The sequence below is a fragment of the Peromyscus eremicus genome, chromosome 15, assembly GCF_949786415.1.
Source record: "Peromyscus eremicus chromosome 15, PerEre_H2_v1, whole genome shotgun sequence".
NCBI lineage: Eukaryota > Metazoa > Chordata > Mammalia > Rodentia > Cricetidae > Peromyscus > Peromyscus eremicus.
In genome coordinates, this window is record NC_081431.1 from 16,757,876 (window position 1) to 16,776,035 (window position 18,160).

General features: G+C 48.8%; 1 protein-coding gene across 1 annotated transcript in view; it reads right to left on the minus strand.

Moving 5' to 3' along the window:
* Nucleotides 1–5,165: 5,165 nt before the first annotated feature.
* Kif26b (kinesin family member 26B) overlaps nt 5,166–18,160 on the minus strand; it is a 171,583-nt gene continuing 158,588 nt past the window's right edge. The window contains exons 8-9 of the mRNA XM_059281043.1: nt 9,639–9,801; nt 5,166–8,726 (exon numbers count right to left, since the gene is read on the minus strand). Of these exons, the coding sequence (XP_059137026.1) occupies nt 5,166–8,726; nt 9,639–9,801 (3,724 nt within the window). The remainder of the gene's footprint in view (nt 8,727–9,638; nt 9,802–18,160) is intronic.

The window sequence follows — 18,160 nt, forward strand, 5'->3', positions numbered from 1 at the left end:
AGGAAGGTTGAGAACCACTGCTCTAGATGGAGAGGCAGAGGCTTTCCAGGGCCTACCCAGTTCCCTCCTGACATAGGCTGGCCCATTTCACATGCTCTGTGACTCCCACCCTGAACTCAAGGCCCTGACATCCCGAGCTCTGTCACCTCCAGGGACCTCCATCAACTCCAGGGCCCTTCTCTAAGGGGCTTCCAGTGTCTTAGGAAGCTCACTTTTCTTTCTTCTCCTGATCATTCAAAAAGGTTCCCTCACCTGGCCCTTCTCTTCTGTGAAGAGGTTCCCTCACCTGGCCCTTCTCTTCTGTGAAGAGGTTTCCTTACCCTGGCCCTTCTCTTCTGTAACTAGGTCCCTCACCTGGCCCTTCTCTTCTGTGAAGAGGTTCTCTTGCCCTGGCCCTTCTCTTCTGTGAAGAGGTTTCCTCACCCTGGCCCTTCTCTTCTGTATCTGGGTTGAGTCTTTTAGAGGCACTCTGGCAAACTTCAGCTCCCATCCTCCATTCCCATCATGCCTCCAGTCACTGTGTTTCTTGATCTCATTAAAATAAAATCAAGCCACACACTGGGGAACCAGGTGAGCAGCAGAGCCAACCTGGGGTGCTCCCAGTTCATCGAGGGTCCTTAGTCACAGACACATGTACAGTGCTGAGAAATGGACCCAGTATTCCCAGGGCTCAATTCATGATAGGCAGCAAATGATAACCCATAGGACTGGCCTATCAAATGTCAGTGTTTACACATAACAAAAAACCAAACAAACAAAAAAACAAAAAACAAATAAACAACAACAACAAAAAACTCACAGACTAGACTAGGCTCAATGTTTAAAACACTTATCACCAATAGAACAATATATATTAAAGACCTAGATAAGAAACATGAGCCACATTTTAGAGCTATACTGCCAACCACAACTAACAACCAATCAAGAAATCAGTCAGTGGTACCCAGTGGCATCCTCCACCTTCTCAGTGTTGGATACCAAGCAGGTCTTGCAGAGAAGCTCATGGCTTGGTTGGCCTAGGCAGGGGTGTAAGCTTAGAACCAATATGCTTCCCCTGGATGACTTCTCTTCAGGCAGCTTCTCCTTCTACCCCAGATTTTCTGGATGCTGGTGGCAACAGGCCAGGCCTCCTGCAGTGGGACGAACTTCCTTCTGACAAGGTCCCTGTCAATTGTCAGACTTCTTCAAGCTAACAGAAGGTAAGCAAGAAAGAGAAGGCGGGAGGGTAACCCGCTGTGGATGTTGTAATGCAAGGCGTCAGGTGATGAGATAAAGGGGACCCAAGAGAGTGAAGTGTGATCCAGAGGGATGTGGTGGGGTTAGACTCCGGGCTTGGCTGATGCAGTGACGAACAAATCCTGTTAGCAATTTAAATGCCTAACTGGCTGGTTAGACACTGTTCCCCACTAGGCCAGGTTATCTTCACTTTAACTCAGAGCTTGAGGCTACACAGTTTTGTGTTGCCTACCATAGAGGGCTGGCTAGGAACTGTGAAGAATCAATGAAAATCCACTCACACAAGTTCCTCTTGAGAGTTTATAATGACTCTCTATTGCTGAGTATGCTACATCATGTGCTTTTAGTATAGTTCCACAGAGCTGCATAGAATGTATCTGTGTGCTCTTATTACATTTCCCACATGTCAAGGGGTAATGTCACCTGGGTTTACATTTTCTAGGCTCTCACTATGCTCATTAAGAATGCTCCCCTTGAATGGACCCCACTATGTTGCAGCAAGTGGGCAATGCACTTGCTGCTCAAAATCTGGGCTCTCATGATTGATTTTCTCAGCTTCCAAAGCCCTCCACTCTGTCTGTGTAAGAATCAGAATCCTTCAAGACAGGCCTTCCCCCACAGCCACCTTCTGGTGCTTTGATTTGCAAGATCTTGCCAATGGCTAAAAGCTTCCCAGGCTGGTCTGCAGTATGGGTCCAGCACACAGCAGTATGTCTGTTTGCTGTTGTCTTTTATGGTATTTCTCCTCTCCCTGAATTTCACACTTCTCATAGTTGTCTTAAACTCCATGAGGCTGCCCATCCTCCCCTATCACCAGCTCTGTCTGGGAGAATAGACAATGCCTGATAAGTGGCCATCAACTGCCATAGTTTAGATCATGGGTGTCTAGAGGCCAATGTTTGGAGTGACACTATTAGGAAGGGGTAGAACATTTGACAGGTGGGATGTAGTAGGAGGTCTTGGGTGGCTGGGGGCATGACTTTAAATGGAATTATGGGAACCCAGCTTTTCTCTCTTTTCACTCCCAAGCACCATTGCTCCACCATCTACTCCCTGCTGGCCCCAAACTCACCACTGGCCCCAAACCAAGAAGGTCAGCTGATCATGACTGAAGCCAGGAGATAAAATAAGCCTCTCTCCTTTTTACGATGATTATCTCAGACATCAGTTTATAGTAAACAAACAAACAAGCAAAACTGTCTAACACAGTAACTCAAAATGAAGGTCATTAACCTAGGGTTTTCCCCTGGAAAGATGTCATACTATTATTTTTTTAGTTTTATAATAATATTGTGGCCAGCAGAAGGACCACAGCCAATATTTATCAAACCCACTATTTTCCTTGTACATAAGAAAATTGAGGCCCAGAAAGGCTAATTAAAAGTCACATAGCCTATGGCCCCAGGTTTAATCTTTTCAACATACCATGCTGTAAGCCCAATCTCGTGTGCTGTTCACCAGCATGGATCTCTAGGAAGGGGCCTGAACGGTGGTGACAGACAGTAGTGTTTGATGAATTCTACTGCTAAGCATACATCACACAGGAATCAGAGAGCTCATGGTTATTTCCCAGCACCGCAATTATAATTCTTTTTCAGTAAGAAAGCAACTAAATCATCGCAATTCTCCAAATGCAAAAGCGATCACAGATAAAAGATAACTGCCTCCTTTGGAATTCTGAAGCCCAGTCACGTCCTGTGACTGAGGACTGGCCATCTAGTTAGGAATCTCCTGTGAGGAGTCTTCTGGCTTCTCTTAAAGAAGTTGCTTGTGATTTATGTTGATCACGTCTGACGGCCAGCATTTCTCTTAATAATAATCATAAATAAGCCAGACAAGGTCACCTAACCTGAAATGAGCACATCTTCCCTGCAGTATCCATCACTGAGCCCCCCATCTATGGTGGCTGAGCACGGAGGTCTAACGCTTGGGACACTCCATATTAAATCCCATCCCCAGCACCTTCCCTGGCATTTTTATGGCACACCATTTTCCTTCAATAGCCTTCCAAGAGGAGTCCCTCAGAGGGCAGCAGTTACGACGGGAGTTGGCCCTGAGCAAGGACATGTGTGGAGCCCGCTGCCTCTCTGAGCTGTTCTGTACACCTTGCTTCCTTTCCTAGTTCGTGCATTTGCTGCCCTGCTTCACTCCAGTATCAGCCAAACCGTAAATATAAATAAATAAATATATCAAGAAGTCTTGACAAGAAAGTTGAAGACAGTGGAAGAATAAAGTGGTGGGGTAGCAACACACTAAGTTAGGAAACAGAAACACACTCCACCAGGAAAACACAGGGGAGCCTTGAAGCAAGCCTTACACTGTTCTCCAGACTCTGAAGACCAGCAATGAGGGAGCGGTAATAACAGTGCCTGACAATCAAGTACTAGGGAGGCTAGCATATTTACTTTCCACGAAGACTGGTGCACATAAATATTTTGTTATTTTCGGTAACTAATACCAGCGCATTTCGGGGCCCCTGGCCCCGGGGACAGGCCACAGCCGCTGCCTTGTTGCACCAAGCACTTGTCACTTGTCACCTCGTCTTACATGGGGGTCTTCTGCACAGCCTGAGATGGGGATGAAATTGGAGTTCAGTCTGAGCATGGCAGACTCCAAAACACACAGCTAGGGATGCAGATACCACAGGGGCGGCGGCCATGGCAGTGCCTGAGCCCGCCCGGAATGGGGTGTCCCCACTAACACCTCATGCTGTGATCTACGACGGGCTGGACAGACAGACGGATGGGCCTCTCTATATCATGGCATATGGTGATGGGAAACCACAAGCCCACATTGTCTGTTGAGATTGAATTCTTTGATCCCAGGAAGACAAATGGTTTATTATGGACATTGATCTCAGCCCTTGTGCCGACTGGTCCCTTGCAGAGCTCGGGGTTAGGGCTGGCTGGAAACAGGCAAACCAATCCCATGGCAGGGAGTGAAAGCCCATGGACCATTTCTGTCATCCCATCTCTCAGTCCTGACTGGGCTGGTGGCACTGCCATGCAGGGCAAAGGGTCTAGAAAGCTCTCGACTGCAGAGCCTGGCAGGGCATACAGGACAGCGAACAGGCAGGACAGACATAAGGACGTTATCCCCTGCTGTCTTCATTTAACAGAGATTCAGAAGTGTACACAGCAAATGATTTTGTTTCATTAAGAAAAAAAATCAGAAGTTCCTGCACCAAGGAACTGATAAGGACAATTTCTTTAGCATCTAGTGAAGAATGGATGGTTTCAGATAGTTTCTCATGATAACTACATTATTCTTGGTACCTTCGCCTTGGTCTCTGCCCATCCCTCCAGACTGTCCTTTGAACTCATGTACTCCATGGAACCTGGGCCACCAGCTCTGACCTTCTTTTCGCCCAGCATAACTTACTGTCACATGTCCATCCCTAACTCCGAGGAACACATCAGCAGCTCAGATGTGAGGTACCTTCTGACGGTATATTTCTGGAGATGGCAAAGAGTCCCTCCGACAAGCAGGCGGACAACACAGAGCCTGGGCACATATTGCCTAACACTTAGGGAGAGGCATTGCAGGAGACCGTGACTGTTCTGTGCCTATGACAGTCACCGGTGTGTTTGGGGTGGGAATGGAGAAAGCCCTCTCCCATCCCACTTCCAGTGAGATGAAGTGCCCCATGTCCGTGAGGGAGACTTCCAGAGTCTCGGAGGCCACCAGCCCCACATACAGGCTTCTGTAGCCACTAGTCAGAAGGGCAGGGGGTCTGACTGATCCCTCAGGACGCTCTGGACAGCAGTATGCTCAGCCTTTGACTAGAAATACACACATGTGAAGGCAGAGGTGAGGGTAGGCAGAGCAAGCAAGAATGAACTCCCTCCTGACGCGCCCACAGCTAGCATCCCCCAGCACCACCCAGGCCTTCAGGAAAGTCTCTGTGGATTGTGTCCTCAGCCAAGGCCTCAGGTGACAGGACACCGAAGAAAGGAAGCACAGGCCTCCAGTTCCAGTGCCTGGACCGCCCCCGATGGCGGCATAACAAGGGAGGTAAGGTCGTGGAAGCCTGATGCCTCTGTCCTCCCAGCCCGTGCCAGGTACCTACCTGAATTGGAGCGCTTCTTTGGGGTCTTGAGGCTCCTGCACCTCCCTCCGACGGAGCTGCTGTTCTCGCTCATGGAGTCCTGGGCCGAGGACGCGCTGCCGGTGGCCTCGCTGTCCCTTATCATGCTCTCATATCCGCTGCTGCCTCCGCCGCTGTGGTAGAACAGGGCGGTCTTCCCCATGGCAGGTGGCAGCTCCCCGCTCAGGACACTGCTGTTGTCACTACCGTGCCCGCTGCTGCAGCGGTGAGGCTTCCGGGGAGGGGTGATCTTGCTGTAAGGTGAGGGCAGCAGGTGGGCGGCTGCAGGCTTGTCCTCCGTGGGAGCTCCACTGCGCTCCTCTGCCTCTGCCCGCAGCTGCGCGCCCCTCGGGCCCGCACTGCCCTGCAGCAGCTCCGAAATGCGCCCGTTGACGGCTCGCAGGGGCAGTTTGGAAGCCAGCCCAGAGCCCCGGCTTCTGCTGAGCGACTGGGTGGACCAGGACATGTGCTTCCCGCTGGGTGGCAGGTTGGAGCTCTGGCCCACAGACTGGGGCAGGGACTTGGTGGAGAAGCTGAGGGTTTTGGTGGTCGAGGTGGACAGGCTGCGGGATTTGGGACTGGCCAGCAGGAGCTTGCTTACCGCGGAGATCTTAGACTGGCTGGCCTTGGGAGAGGTCCCTGCAGACTGGGTGGTGCCACAGCTGGGGGGCGAGGCCCCTGCGCTGCGACCCAGGCTCCTGCCGGTGCGAGGCATGGTGCTATCTTTGCCCACATGCATGCGGGAGCTCACAGACGACAGGCTTTCCGCCCTTTCCAGGGACAAGCATTCATAGTGGCTGACTGTGGTCCTGCCAAGAGAGTTGGTTCTGCTGGCCAGCTGCTCCAGCTTGGCACTGAAGAGCTTACTGCTGCTACTGGCCTCCTTAGTTTTGCTGTTGGACTCATCAGGGAAGCAAGCCAAGAAGGTAGCTGGCTGGTTCAGGGGGCTGCTGGTGCTGCTGCTGCTGCTGCCGCTGTGTTGAGGACTGGCCCTGTTCTTCTGGTCCAAGCTAGACTTGCGGACAGGAGGCAGAGGTGGTGTCCCTTTGGGCCGTGCCAGGACGCAATGCTTGGGTGAAGCTACCTTCCTCTCCAGTGTTGTCTTCGAGGACTGAATGCCCAGCGCCCCGCTGAAGCCGTTGCTGTCCGCCAGGCAGTGGTAGAAGCTGTCCAGCACCTCATGCCTGTCGGCTTTCTGAAATGCCCTTGGGAGGCTGCTTGACTTTAGATTTTTGTTGGAATGTATGGGACTTTGGGTCACCAAGCCGGGCAGGGCCATCTCACAGCCATCCACAACTCTCCTAATGTTGTCAGTCACCTGAAAGGCAGATGCCTCTCCACTACTGCTGCTCAGCCTGTCGCCTGAGCTGGGCCTGCCGTTCTGCTCCTGTTCTGACTTACCTTCAGCTGTCAGGGAGCTTGTGACGGTCTCACACCTCACCCCTTCCTCACCGGGGTAAGCGCCCTCCTTTTTCACCTCTTCTTCTCGTTTTAACCAGGGATCCTCAAATTTCATCTCTCTCCTTGCATTGGCTTCCTTGCTCCCCTGGGACTGGGCTGTTTTGGGGGCTGCCTTTGGGGTGGCAGCGGAGGACTCAGGCTCTTGCACATTTCGGGGGCTCATGGCAATGCAGGGGTAAACCGTGATGTTGGTCTTCATGGGGATGTAACCCTCGCAGCTGCTCAGGTTGGCCGTGTTGGAGATGGTGACCATGGCCTTGCCCAGGGTGGAGATTTTGCAGCCTTTGATGGGAGTGGCTTTGCTGACAGAGTCTTCCCCCATCTCAGACAAGATGAGCAGATTGTCAGGGCCCACCTCCGGCTTCTCTCTGCATACCACAGCGGTGTTCTGGATGGTGTTGACAAACTCCGAGGCCGGGGGTTCTGCCATGGCTTCCCCATGCCCGAAGCACGTCTGCGCTATGAAGCTGTGGCACGACTGCTCGCCGTCACTGCCCGCGCTCATCTCGCTCAGCCAGGAGCTGATGGAAGAGCGCCGGCTGCCTGCTTCCCGAGCCTTCTCATCCAGGCCCAGCTTGGGGAGTGGCAGGAACTGTGTGATGCTCACCTCAGAGACGGGGGCCATGCTGGAGTAACATTCCAGGTCTTCGCTGATGCTGCTAATGATGCTGACGGGCCGGGAGCCTGAGGCCAGGGCCTGCACGGAGCAGTCACTATTGAAGCTGATGATGCTGGTGGGGCGGCCACTGTCCAGCACCCCGCTGATGGTCAGCTCCTCCACCAACGTAAACACCAGCTCATCCTCCCCGTTCAGTTCCAGTGGCTGCTGCACGGTCACCATCGTGGTGCTCAGAACCTCCTTCTTTGAGTCTGCAGGAGGACCTTCCTGGTGCTCATCTTCAACCAGGGTTCCGGGAAACCCTTCACTCCCAGCAGACATGGATTTCTTCAAAACCTGGGGACTCATTCCGACCGGGGGAGTGCGCACATCGGGCTGAAGCAAGGACTCACTGGAGACCATGCCAGAGTCTTTGCTCAGGGAAGGTGGTGGAGCAGAGGAAGGCAGGACACCCTTCTGGGTGTAGACTTTGCACCTCTGGGAGGGAGAGCTGGGGGGTTTGTACTCTGAGGTCTTGGACAGGCTGGCAATGCCTAGCCGTGGGGAGCCCATGGGTCTGGGCTTGCCCTCCACAAAGCCACATGAGTTCAGACTCTCCCGGCTGCTCTGGAGACTGGGGCTCTGTGTGAGCTGGGAGGTACTGTGCTGGCTGCTGCTGCCTGGGATGCTCCGAGGTGAGGCAGGGCTGGGGCTACCGCTGCGTGTCACAGTAGGCACAGGGGACCGATTCTGCTGCACCTTGGAGGCCGGAAGCTCCGTGCTTTCCCTGTCGGTGGGCAGCTGGCCATGGTCTGACCCATTATCTTCTTTGTCAGACTCCGAGAGCGTATCTGGCCCTGCTGCTTGACTTAAGGAAACACATCTACCTGCCTGCTCCGGCCCGAACTGGATGGGCAGCTCTTCGAAGGGAAACTTACTGGGCTCTTCGCTGCCATCAATGCAGTCTAGTCTCTCTTGCAGCTCAGCAAACGTATTGCACTTCAGACAGTCCCTTTCCGACTTGTTGGCGGCAGCCTCTGCTGCCTCCGCAGGGCGGCTGTCACCCCTGGTCTTCTGTAAGGCTGGTACGATGGGCACGAAGTCGGGGGGCCCCTCATTGTCCGTAAGCTCCTTGTCCGACAAGGCTGTGCCGTTGGGCCCGATGTAGATGACGGTGTCACAGGACTGCTCACTGCTGGAGGAGTAGTCAGGATCGCTGGACAGTGGGGCGAGAGGGAATTCGGGATCCACGGAAGCCCGGGCATGAAAGGGTCTCAGCTGGGTGGGTCTGCGCATTCTGCCCTCCTCACAGGAGCTTTCTCCCCCAGAGGAGCTCGAGGTGTACTGCAACGTGGGCGAGAGAATCGTTAATGGGGAGTTCTTTTGAGACTGCCCTCCCTCCTAAGGAGCCTGTGTCATAGGGCAGGTACAAGCTGCTGACTGGCACTAGGCTCTTGAAGATCAGCCTGTGGAGGGGCTAGGATTTACTGGGCTGTGCCGGGACACCTCCCAGTCCCATTCCATGAGTCTGTGTGCACAGATAACCCCCATTTGCACACTGGTGAATTTGTGTGCTTGGGAAAGGTGGTGACCTGTCCAGGCCCCACCCGACTTCCTCAAAGCTATTCCCCTGCCTCAGAACACTGACCATGAAGCCTTGCCTTTTAGATACATAAAAGGAGTATACAAAGGAGAGGGAAGGAGAAAGCCCCAAGCATCACTAGTTGGCCCATAATTTTTTTCCAAACATTCTTGCCATTTTCCTGCTGTTCTGGCTTTGCCCCTGCCCAAGGAAGTGAACCTACCACCGACCTCTATCAGCTCAGCACCATGCAGCCTCCAGAAGATGAGCATGAGAACCCACAGCCTGATGGCTTTTGGACACGCAGGGGTCACAGAGCCACATGAGTGAGGCATTACCCATCCTCTCTGGAGCCAGCTCACTTGGATGCAGTCCCCACCTATGCAGGACCACGGAGATGACTGATTCCTTCCCACCCCTCTAACATTTTTGTGGCAAGGTACTAAAGTCGTCCCTGTCAGGGGTCAGGATGGATGACCCAGGGCAGCATCAACCATGAAAAGGAGATTCAAGTTTCTCCCGTGTTCGTCAGAAGGCTTTTCTGCTCTGAGACGGTGCCTGCGGCAGCCACATCTGCACAGTTCTTGGTGCTCGGAGAAGGGTGATACTGATTGGCTTTTGGGATTCAGTTCGCACCCCCAATGTATTCTCCCTCCCACGTAAGAGTCCCTTACCTTAGTCTTCTTCTTCTTCATCCTCAAGACTCTCGATGCGATCTGGATGGTGGACAGGGTCTCCGAGTAGCTACCAGCTGCAGCCAAGATGTGCGCAATCATGGTGGTGCGACAATTCACGTTCCCCAGAGACTCCCTCAGAAGCATGGTGAGCTTGCTCTCCCTGCCAAACAAAGTGGATTAAGGCTGCATTAGTGGGCCATGCCTCATGCTGGCTGTCAGGGCAGGACTTCAGGTTCGTGCGTGGCTATTTGGTTGTGGGTGGTGGTTTTCTTCCTCTTTTTTTTTTTTTTTTTTTAATGGCATACTAATTAGCATTGCTTTGCAGCATGGGGCTATTTGTAGTTGGCAGCTGAGCAAGTGCTTCTAACTCCAAGGATGGGATTCATGCAAACACCTCCCTTGGCACTTCCGTCCTGGCCACAATGGGCTGTTCTAGTGTGGCTGTTTGTGTGCATATGACATCGCACATAATGAGGCCTGGGAATAGAAACAAGGAGAGGGGATCAGGAGAAAATGGCTTTGCGACCAATGATCTGGCGTGCTATCTGCACATAGTCCTTCTCATCAAGCTTCTGCACACAGGCAATCCCTATCATAGAAAAAGCACGACCCATGAACTTGCACTAAAGCCCCGTGTGTTTAAAACACATACAAAATCACTTTATAGCATAGAGGCATGCTACTGTCCTTGCCTCCCATCTCTGTTATTTGTACCGAGTATCACTGAAGGAAAAGACATTGGTATTCCCGATAAGTAGAAAAAAAAAAACGCAGACACAGCCCGAATAGTCACTTAGCAACAGAAAGCAGAACTTTCTAGAAAGGCTTCCTCTGGGAACTTAGTTGCCACGTGAAACCACTATCTTGGTTAGTGATAACAAGGCCCAGGGCATTTCAGATGCTTTCTAGGCTCAAGAATTGACCTGAAGGAATGGTTTGTGTTTTTCCATCCCTGGACTTACTCCAGCAAGATCCTGCCCTGCTTTTGAAAGGGTTCTGCTTCCTGAATCCTCTCCATGCAGGCACTCACTGGGTGAAATGCCATTTCATCCCTGGAGCACTCCATCTGGAAGGCTGGGGCACTCTCTGGGGTTCCTATGGCTGTGTTTCATGCTCAGGTGGGAGGAGCCCTCCTCAAGTCCATGTCCCTGCAGCATCCCCTGGAGAGGTCCGTCTAGCTCAGCTGACTTTGTGTGTCAAGCTGACTACTGTCATCAGAGAACTTTTTGTTTTTTAATATAACTTATGTCTGGCTTCAGGGAGGAGAGATGTTGGTGTAATAGTTTCTTTTCATACCTAGGACCAAATAAGTTGTTCATTTGGGAATGATGAGCTGCTGTGTCCCAGCTCCAGAGCAACTTATAAATATAAGAGAGCAAAATAATCAGGGATAAAAGTGGTGAAAGGAAAGGGAGGTTGGGGGGCATCTGATCACATTTAACTCCCTTCAAAGTATACCATGCAGAGATGTCTCGGGAGGGAGGTTGAGGCCCAGTCCTGAGAAACATTTAGCAAAGATGGTATACCTGAGTGAGCCACAGAAAGGGAAAGATGGATTCCATCTAGACTAGACTGTAACCATATGCAGCCAACTCTTATAATTCATGGCAGTTACACACTATAAAGTACCATGAGCAGTGAATTATGGGACATGAGCCATGGCTGGCAGAGGGAAATACACAGTTTGGATTCCCGTGAACTTCTTTGGGAAAGACAATTTGGTCAAATGTCAATAGGTTACCTTGTTTTAAGTAAAGTTTCTAATTGAAAGGTACCGCCGGGCGGTGGTGGCGCACGCCTTTAATCCCAGCACTCGGGAGGCAGAGCCAGGCGGATCTCTGTGAGTTCAAGACCAGCCTGGGCTACCAAGTGAGTCCCAGGAAAGGCACAAAGCTACACAGAGAAACCCTGTCTCAAAAAACCAAAAAAAAAAAAAAAAAAAAAAGAAAGGTACCTTATTTAATATCTGGGATTTTTTAATAAACAATAATGTTTATACAATATTTCCTTACGACCAAATACTATCAGGAGTGTTCAGTAATCCCCTGGACCTAAGAGATGTGACAGCAGATGTCTCTGATCCTCAGTCTCACATGGCACTGCCCACTGTTCTCCTCTCTAATTGTTCAGCAGCTGACGAGTCTACAAACTCATCTCTTCATCTTTTCATAGCTTCACCATGAACTGTAGATGTGACCTTCACCATTTCAGGAGTGGCTTCGTTTACAGTCGGCAAATTCCTCCTTCTCTCTGGCTGTATCATCCAATCGATGCATTGACATTGAACTTGCAGCCAACAGCACATTAACTCAGACCCAGATGAAGCTTATCGAACACTCCTATTTTCTCCATGAGGCACAGTGCATCCTCTTGGTGCTTCATTCTGTTAGAAAGCACTTCAGTGCCATGCTGGGGAATCATTTGAAACAGTGAACTCATGGACAGGACGCCTAAAACATTCCGAAGCACAGAAGGCTGCATTCACCCTGTCACACCTCAGTGGAAAACACGTGTGTCAGGGACTCAAAAATTTCCCTACCCTGGGCACTGTCCTTAAGTCACGATGAAAACACCAGGAATATTGACTTAGAGATGACGAAGAAATTTTATCAAGTAGGCAGTATGCAACTACGGGATTTACAAATGTCCCCCCCTCCCAGATGACTAAACTATGAAGTTCTTTGTGGGAAGTCTTGCTCATCAATGCACGTGGCCAAAGGCACACACTTTCCGCTCTCCATATGACTCCGTATAAGCCTTCAGGAAAAGATCCCAAGTCAAATAACATGATACAACATTCCACCAGTCTGCTGTCCTGTGCTCCACACCATCCACATGTGGGATACAGTTGTAGACAAATATTTGTGGCTTTTTAAAAAAGAGTCCATATGGCTGGAAGAAGCCATGACATGTGTGTTGCTTGGCAACTGACATCTCTGCAATCTTTTGGAAAGAAAGTCAGCAGAATTGCTAGCCAGACTAACACAGGTCTCTAATCATGGGGGAGGGAAGCAGAAAGCTGGGAAGCCATGGCTTGTTCAGCCTCATGGTGATGCTTTGGCTCGGAACAAAGACAACTGAGAAGGTAGGTGGGAACGGGGTAGCTATCAAGGCTGCCAGCTACAGGCTGAAATGAGCATTCTGGAGGGCTCTGGGAAGGTTCTGAGGCGTTTTGAGGACGACAGTCACCACTAGATGAAGACTGAAGGGACAGGAAGAGAAGCATGCAGAAGCTCGCTGACCCCAGTGTCGTGCTGGCTGGAGTGAGCAACAGTATGGGTCCCAGGGCCCTGGAGGACTGAGTGGGTAGCAGCAGGAAGGGCGGGTAATGAGGCAGAGCCGAACACACCTGAGAAGGGACCATATTGCTTTCCCACGTAGCCATCTTTTATGAACACAGATTCCTGGCTCCTGCCTGTCCTGGCCATGTATAGCTTTTAAAACGACTGAGAAAGGCAGTCTTGTTTTAAAAAGAAGATAATCCTTTTATTAGATAAAAGGGCAGGAAAAGAGAGGAAAAATGAACGCATTAATGTTTCACACTGCTGGGGATGGAACCCATGGCCCTGAATATGTGGCAATCATTGAAATACAACCCCAAGCCAAAGAACATATTTAATTATGAATAACTTTTTTTTTTAGCTGAGCCAGAGTCTCACCGTGAACCCCTGGCTGTCTTCAAACTCACAGAGATCTACTTGCCTCTGCCTCCTGAGGTCTGGATTAAAGGGGTGTGCCTCCATGCCTGGGCAGTAGTTCTTAAAGAACACATACAGCTTTAGAACAGGTGCAAACAACCCAGGCCCGGGCAGCACAAACTGGGTTCACTGCCTGGTCTCATAAACAGAGTGTTATCGTCTAGTTGTTCACAGGCGCTATAACAAAGCTCACAAGTATATACCAGGCCCTTCGTAGAAGAATGTGTCTGTCCCTGCTGTAGAGTAGCGACACATGGTAGCATCATTACGTAGATAGAATTATTAGCCACTGAACGTGACCTGGGTTCCATAACACTCTATAATCTGTATTTGATAGCCAGCAGTCTATGTTGCCCTACGTCTATCTAGATGACTCATGGAGGAATAGTTAAAGTCCACTCCACAGAAACTGACAAGGACAGAAAGTACTTGGCTTTAGAAATCACTGGAGCACCAGGCCCTAGCCATTGTCACAGCTCACATCACTTCCTGTTACATGCAGAGGCGATCTGTCCTCGAGAAGGGACTGCTGGGCTGTTCGTGTCCAGTGAGCTAATTATCTCATCAGGGAGTGCAGCTGCTCACTGAACGAGCATTTATGGAGCACCAACTGACTCAGGTAAGAGAGACTGACCATACTTAAGGAACCCACGATTCAACCAGACAAATAATACGCAGAACCTCATTGTGACAGTGTTCAATAAAAGCTAATGACAACTGGCATCAGCAAGATGGCTGACTAGATGCCCCTACCAAGTGTACCCTGAAAGACAGCCAAGGCCACAAGTATATAACTATATTTTGATAAAGAAAATAACTAAATGAGGGTGCCAGAGCACAGACATTCGGGGCAGACACACAGTGAGAGGAAGGACACACTTGGCCCCAGCATCCCTGCCTGGAACTCTAGTCAAGATCAACTCAGACATACTCCTTCCTGCAAGGACGGTGGCCAGGAGGGCCGTGCCACACCTTCACCAACTTAGTCACATGAAGTTCTTACCACAGAGGACTCCTGTAGTCCTTATAGGCACTAAGCCATTAGTGGGGTCCCCCTGCTGAGCTACTGAGCTACTCCATAGAAGAAGTCAGCACTGTGCACCCCATCCAGCACCTGAGCTGACTTGGTGCCCTGCCTCACAGGGAGCCAGTGTCTGGCTGAGCCAAGTCTGTACCACCTGGGGCTGAGCTGAAGGGACAGCTCAGTCCTGAGGAAACAGTGCTGGTGAATTGTCACTTCCTGCCCTCCAGACCGAACAGCGGTAGCACCCTGCTTCCTTAAAACTGAACTGAATCCCTGGAGTCTGAGCTGCCGAAGCCTCCTGCTGTGCTGCATGGTGGAGGAATCATTGTCCCGATCGTTGGCCCTCAAGCTTCAAGCCACAGCTCTGTGCTCACTGGGGCACTGCCAATGTACCATCACTCCGGGGTCCAGTGATACGACCATGTGGCCTCAACTCTGGGCTCGAGTTGTTCCTGTGCCATATTGACTCTGGATCCCAGATGACATCTGTGCCCTGGAAGCAGGTCACTGTTGTGTGCTGTGCACCTCACCCCCAGCCCAGTCAGAAGCACAACAGTAGCCCAGTGTTCTAGGTCTAAGCTGCTGGAGTGTGCCTGGTGTCATCAACCAGCTCTGTGGGGAGTATGTATCCAACTATGCCACAGAGAGTGAACCATGCCCAAATCCCAGTTACTATTGTAGGTTTCTGGGACCCCTAGTTCAGAACTGAGGCTCTATACCCCCTCTGAACACCCCATCCTGCAATCCCAAGCCATTACAGCCATTTACCAATCATATCAGACCTGATTCTTCAACTCCTCATGTTAGGGAAAACAACAACACTAAGAATCCAAAAGCAAATATGGACACTAATATGTGCCCAAACAATCAAACGGGTCAAAGAAAACAAAATGGGAAATAGAAAAATATCTTGAAACTGATAACAGTGGGAAAACTTCTCACCAAAGCCCAAGGGATTGCTGTGAAAGCAGCTCCAGTCACAGATTTACAGCAATCGACGCCTACATTTAACAGAAGAAAGACCCCTGTCCCAGCAACAGCCAAACATGGCACTGCAAGGAGGAAGAGGAGGAGGAGGAGGAAGGGGAGGAGGGAGAGGAGGGGGGAGGAGGAAGAGGAGGGGGAGGAGGAGGAATCTCCACAGTTAGCAAAAAGAAGGAATGAGTAAACTTCAGGACAGAAATTAGTTGAAAGGAGACTAGAAAAGTTACAGGGTAAAAAGCACACATTGTTTTAACAATTATAAACAACTGCAGAAAACTCTCATGTATATTATGAGGAGAAGCGGGGAAAAGAGAGAGCTTAAAACAGTAATTAAAATCTCTTAACAAAGGAAGACCCAGGACTGGGTGGCTTCACGGCTGAATTCAAAGATTTCAAAGTAAAATAATGCTAACATCTCTTCAGCTCTTCCAAAATTTAAAGCTATAAGGTATTTGATAAACTTTGTCCCTTTAAGCCTGACAAAGACATTAAAGAAAACTATAGGCTATTAGCTCTGATAAACATTAATGTAAAAACCTTCAGTGAGACATTAGTAAACTGAATTCAACATAAAATTTATACATTATGATCAAGAAAGATTTGTCTCTAGCATGTAAGGCTGGTTCAACCTCTACAAGCCAATCAGTGAGACATACCACTAATAGACCAAAGGGAGGAATTCTTACCATCATCCCAATTAAATAACAATAAGCATTGTATAAAATTCAACATTGTTTTTTAATTATAAAAACTCTCAACAGTCTAATTATTGAAGGAGAGTTTCTCAGCATAATGAGGGCATTTGTGGAAAATCCACAGTTAACATCATCAGTGGGGAGAATAGGAAAGTGTTCCTTTAAGATCTGGTACAAGGGCGTCTATTTTGCCACTTATATTAAACACAGGCCTACTAAAGCAAGAGTCATCTCTCAAAAATAAAAAAGGAAAGAAAGAAAAGAAGAAAAATGATCCCAATTGGAATGAAAGAAGTAAATTATTTCCATTTGGTCCTATATGTAGAAAACTCTACCAAAGGAACTACTACTGAATTCAGTAAAGTTTCCAGATGAAATCAACACAGATCCATCCCACTAACATCAGAATGAAAGCAAAGGTGTCTCTTCCTATTACAGCTTTTTAACCCTGTGTAGGAAGCCTTAGACAATGCAGTAGGAAAGAAAATGGAAATAAACATGGGCTGGTGGGGAAGGAAGAGAGAAAACTGTCTTTATTCACACATGAGAAAATCAATGCACAAAAAATGGTGGCATTTCTATACATAAATAATGAGGTATTTCAAAAGAAGTAAATCCACTTTAAGATGACATGAAAATAAAAATGATTTAGGAACCAATTTAATCAAGAAGGTAAAAGACTTATACACCAGAAATTTTAATAATCTATGAAAGAAATTAAAGAGGATTCAAATGAATGAGAAGATACTCCAGAATCATAGAAAATAATTAATACAGTTAAAGTGTCAATATTACCCCAAATATTATACAGAGTTAATGAAATACCTATCAACATCTCAACAGAATCTTTACAGAAATGGAAAAAAAAAAAAAAAACAACCCCAAACCCTAAGTAGCTAAGTAATTACAAGCAAGAAAAATAAAGTTGGAGAACTCACAACTGAAGAATTTAAAATTCTATTACAAAACCACAAACAACAACAGTGTAGTCCTGGCATACAAACACACAGACACCAGCAGAACTGAGCACTGAGCTTAGAAATAAACCCAAGCATATATAGTCGACTGATTTTTGGCAAAGGCATCGAGAAGAGACTGCGGGAGAAAAGAGACTATGTCTTCCGTAAACCACGGTGCTGAGAAAACTTAGATGCCACATTTGGAAGGACAAAATTGGATCTTACACCGCACACCAAAACAAACTAGAAATGGATAGAGACTTAAAACTGTGATGTTCTCCCCTGACACTGGCCCAAAGCAATGGCTCAATCATGGACTGGAAACTCTGAAACTGTTAGCCCGGAATAAACCTTTTTCACTTTTCAGTTGATTATCTCAGGCATTTTGTCATAGTGATGAAAAACTAACACAGAAAATAAACATGCACACGATAAGCATTTATGGACTTCTCTGAGGGCCTTCCAAAAATGTCTATGTGGGAAGAGTTTATATAGCTATAATTTTTTTTTTTTGGTTTTTTGAGACAGGGTTTCTCTGTGTAGCGTTGTGCCTTTCCTGGAACTCACTCTGTAGTCCAGGCTGGCCTCGAACTAACAGAGATCCGCCTGCCTCTGCCTCCCGAGTGCTGGGATTAAAGGCGTGCGCCACCAACGCCCGGCATAGCTACAATTTTCCATTGCAGGCATGAGTGAGAGTCAGTGAAATCTGACCTGTAACTTCAGCAGTTTACCACTGTGTATTTAGGGAGATGAAGGCTGTGTGATATTTGGGCCACATGAATCCATTTGGTACTAGACACTGCTGTTCGACTTATTTAATTAAGGTAAAGTTTATGCTTTTTTTCTTGAGGTAAAGTTTATGTTGATCAAGCTTCTTACTGTAAAAGACTAGCTATAGGTAGTTAGCAGTCTCAGCCAAAGAAGCAAATAGAGTGACTAGTAACCTGCAGAAGCTAGAGTTAAAAATGCACTCTACAAGAATGGTAGTCAGTAAGACATAACGACTAGCACGTTTATCAAGTATGGGGTCGCTCAACAAATGGCGTACATTCCACAGAAACCTTCCATTGTTTGCTCATTTAACAGCCCATTCCTTCTCATAGGTGTAAGAAAAGATGCCACTCAGTGATGGTCATGAGGTAGAATCTAAATTACTCTA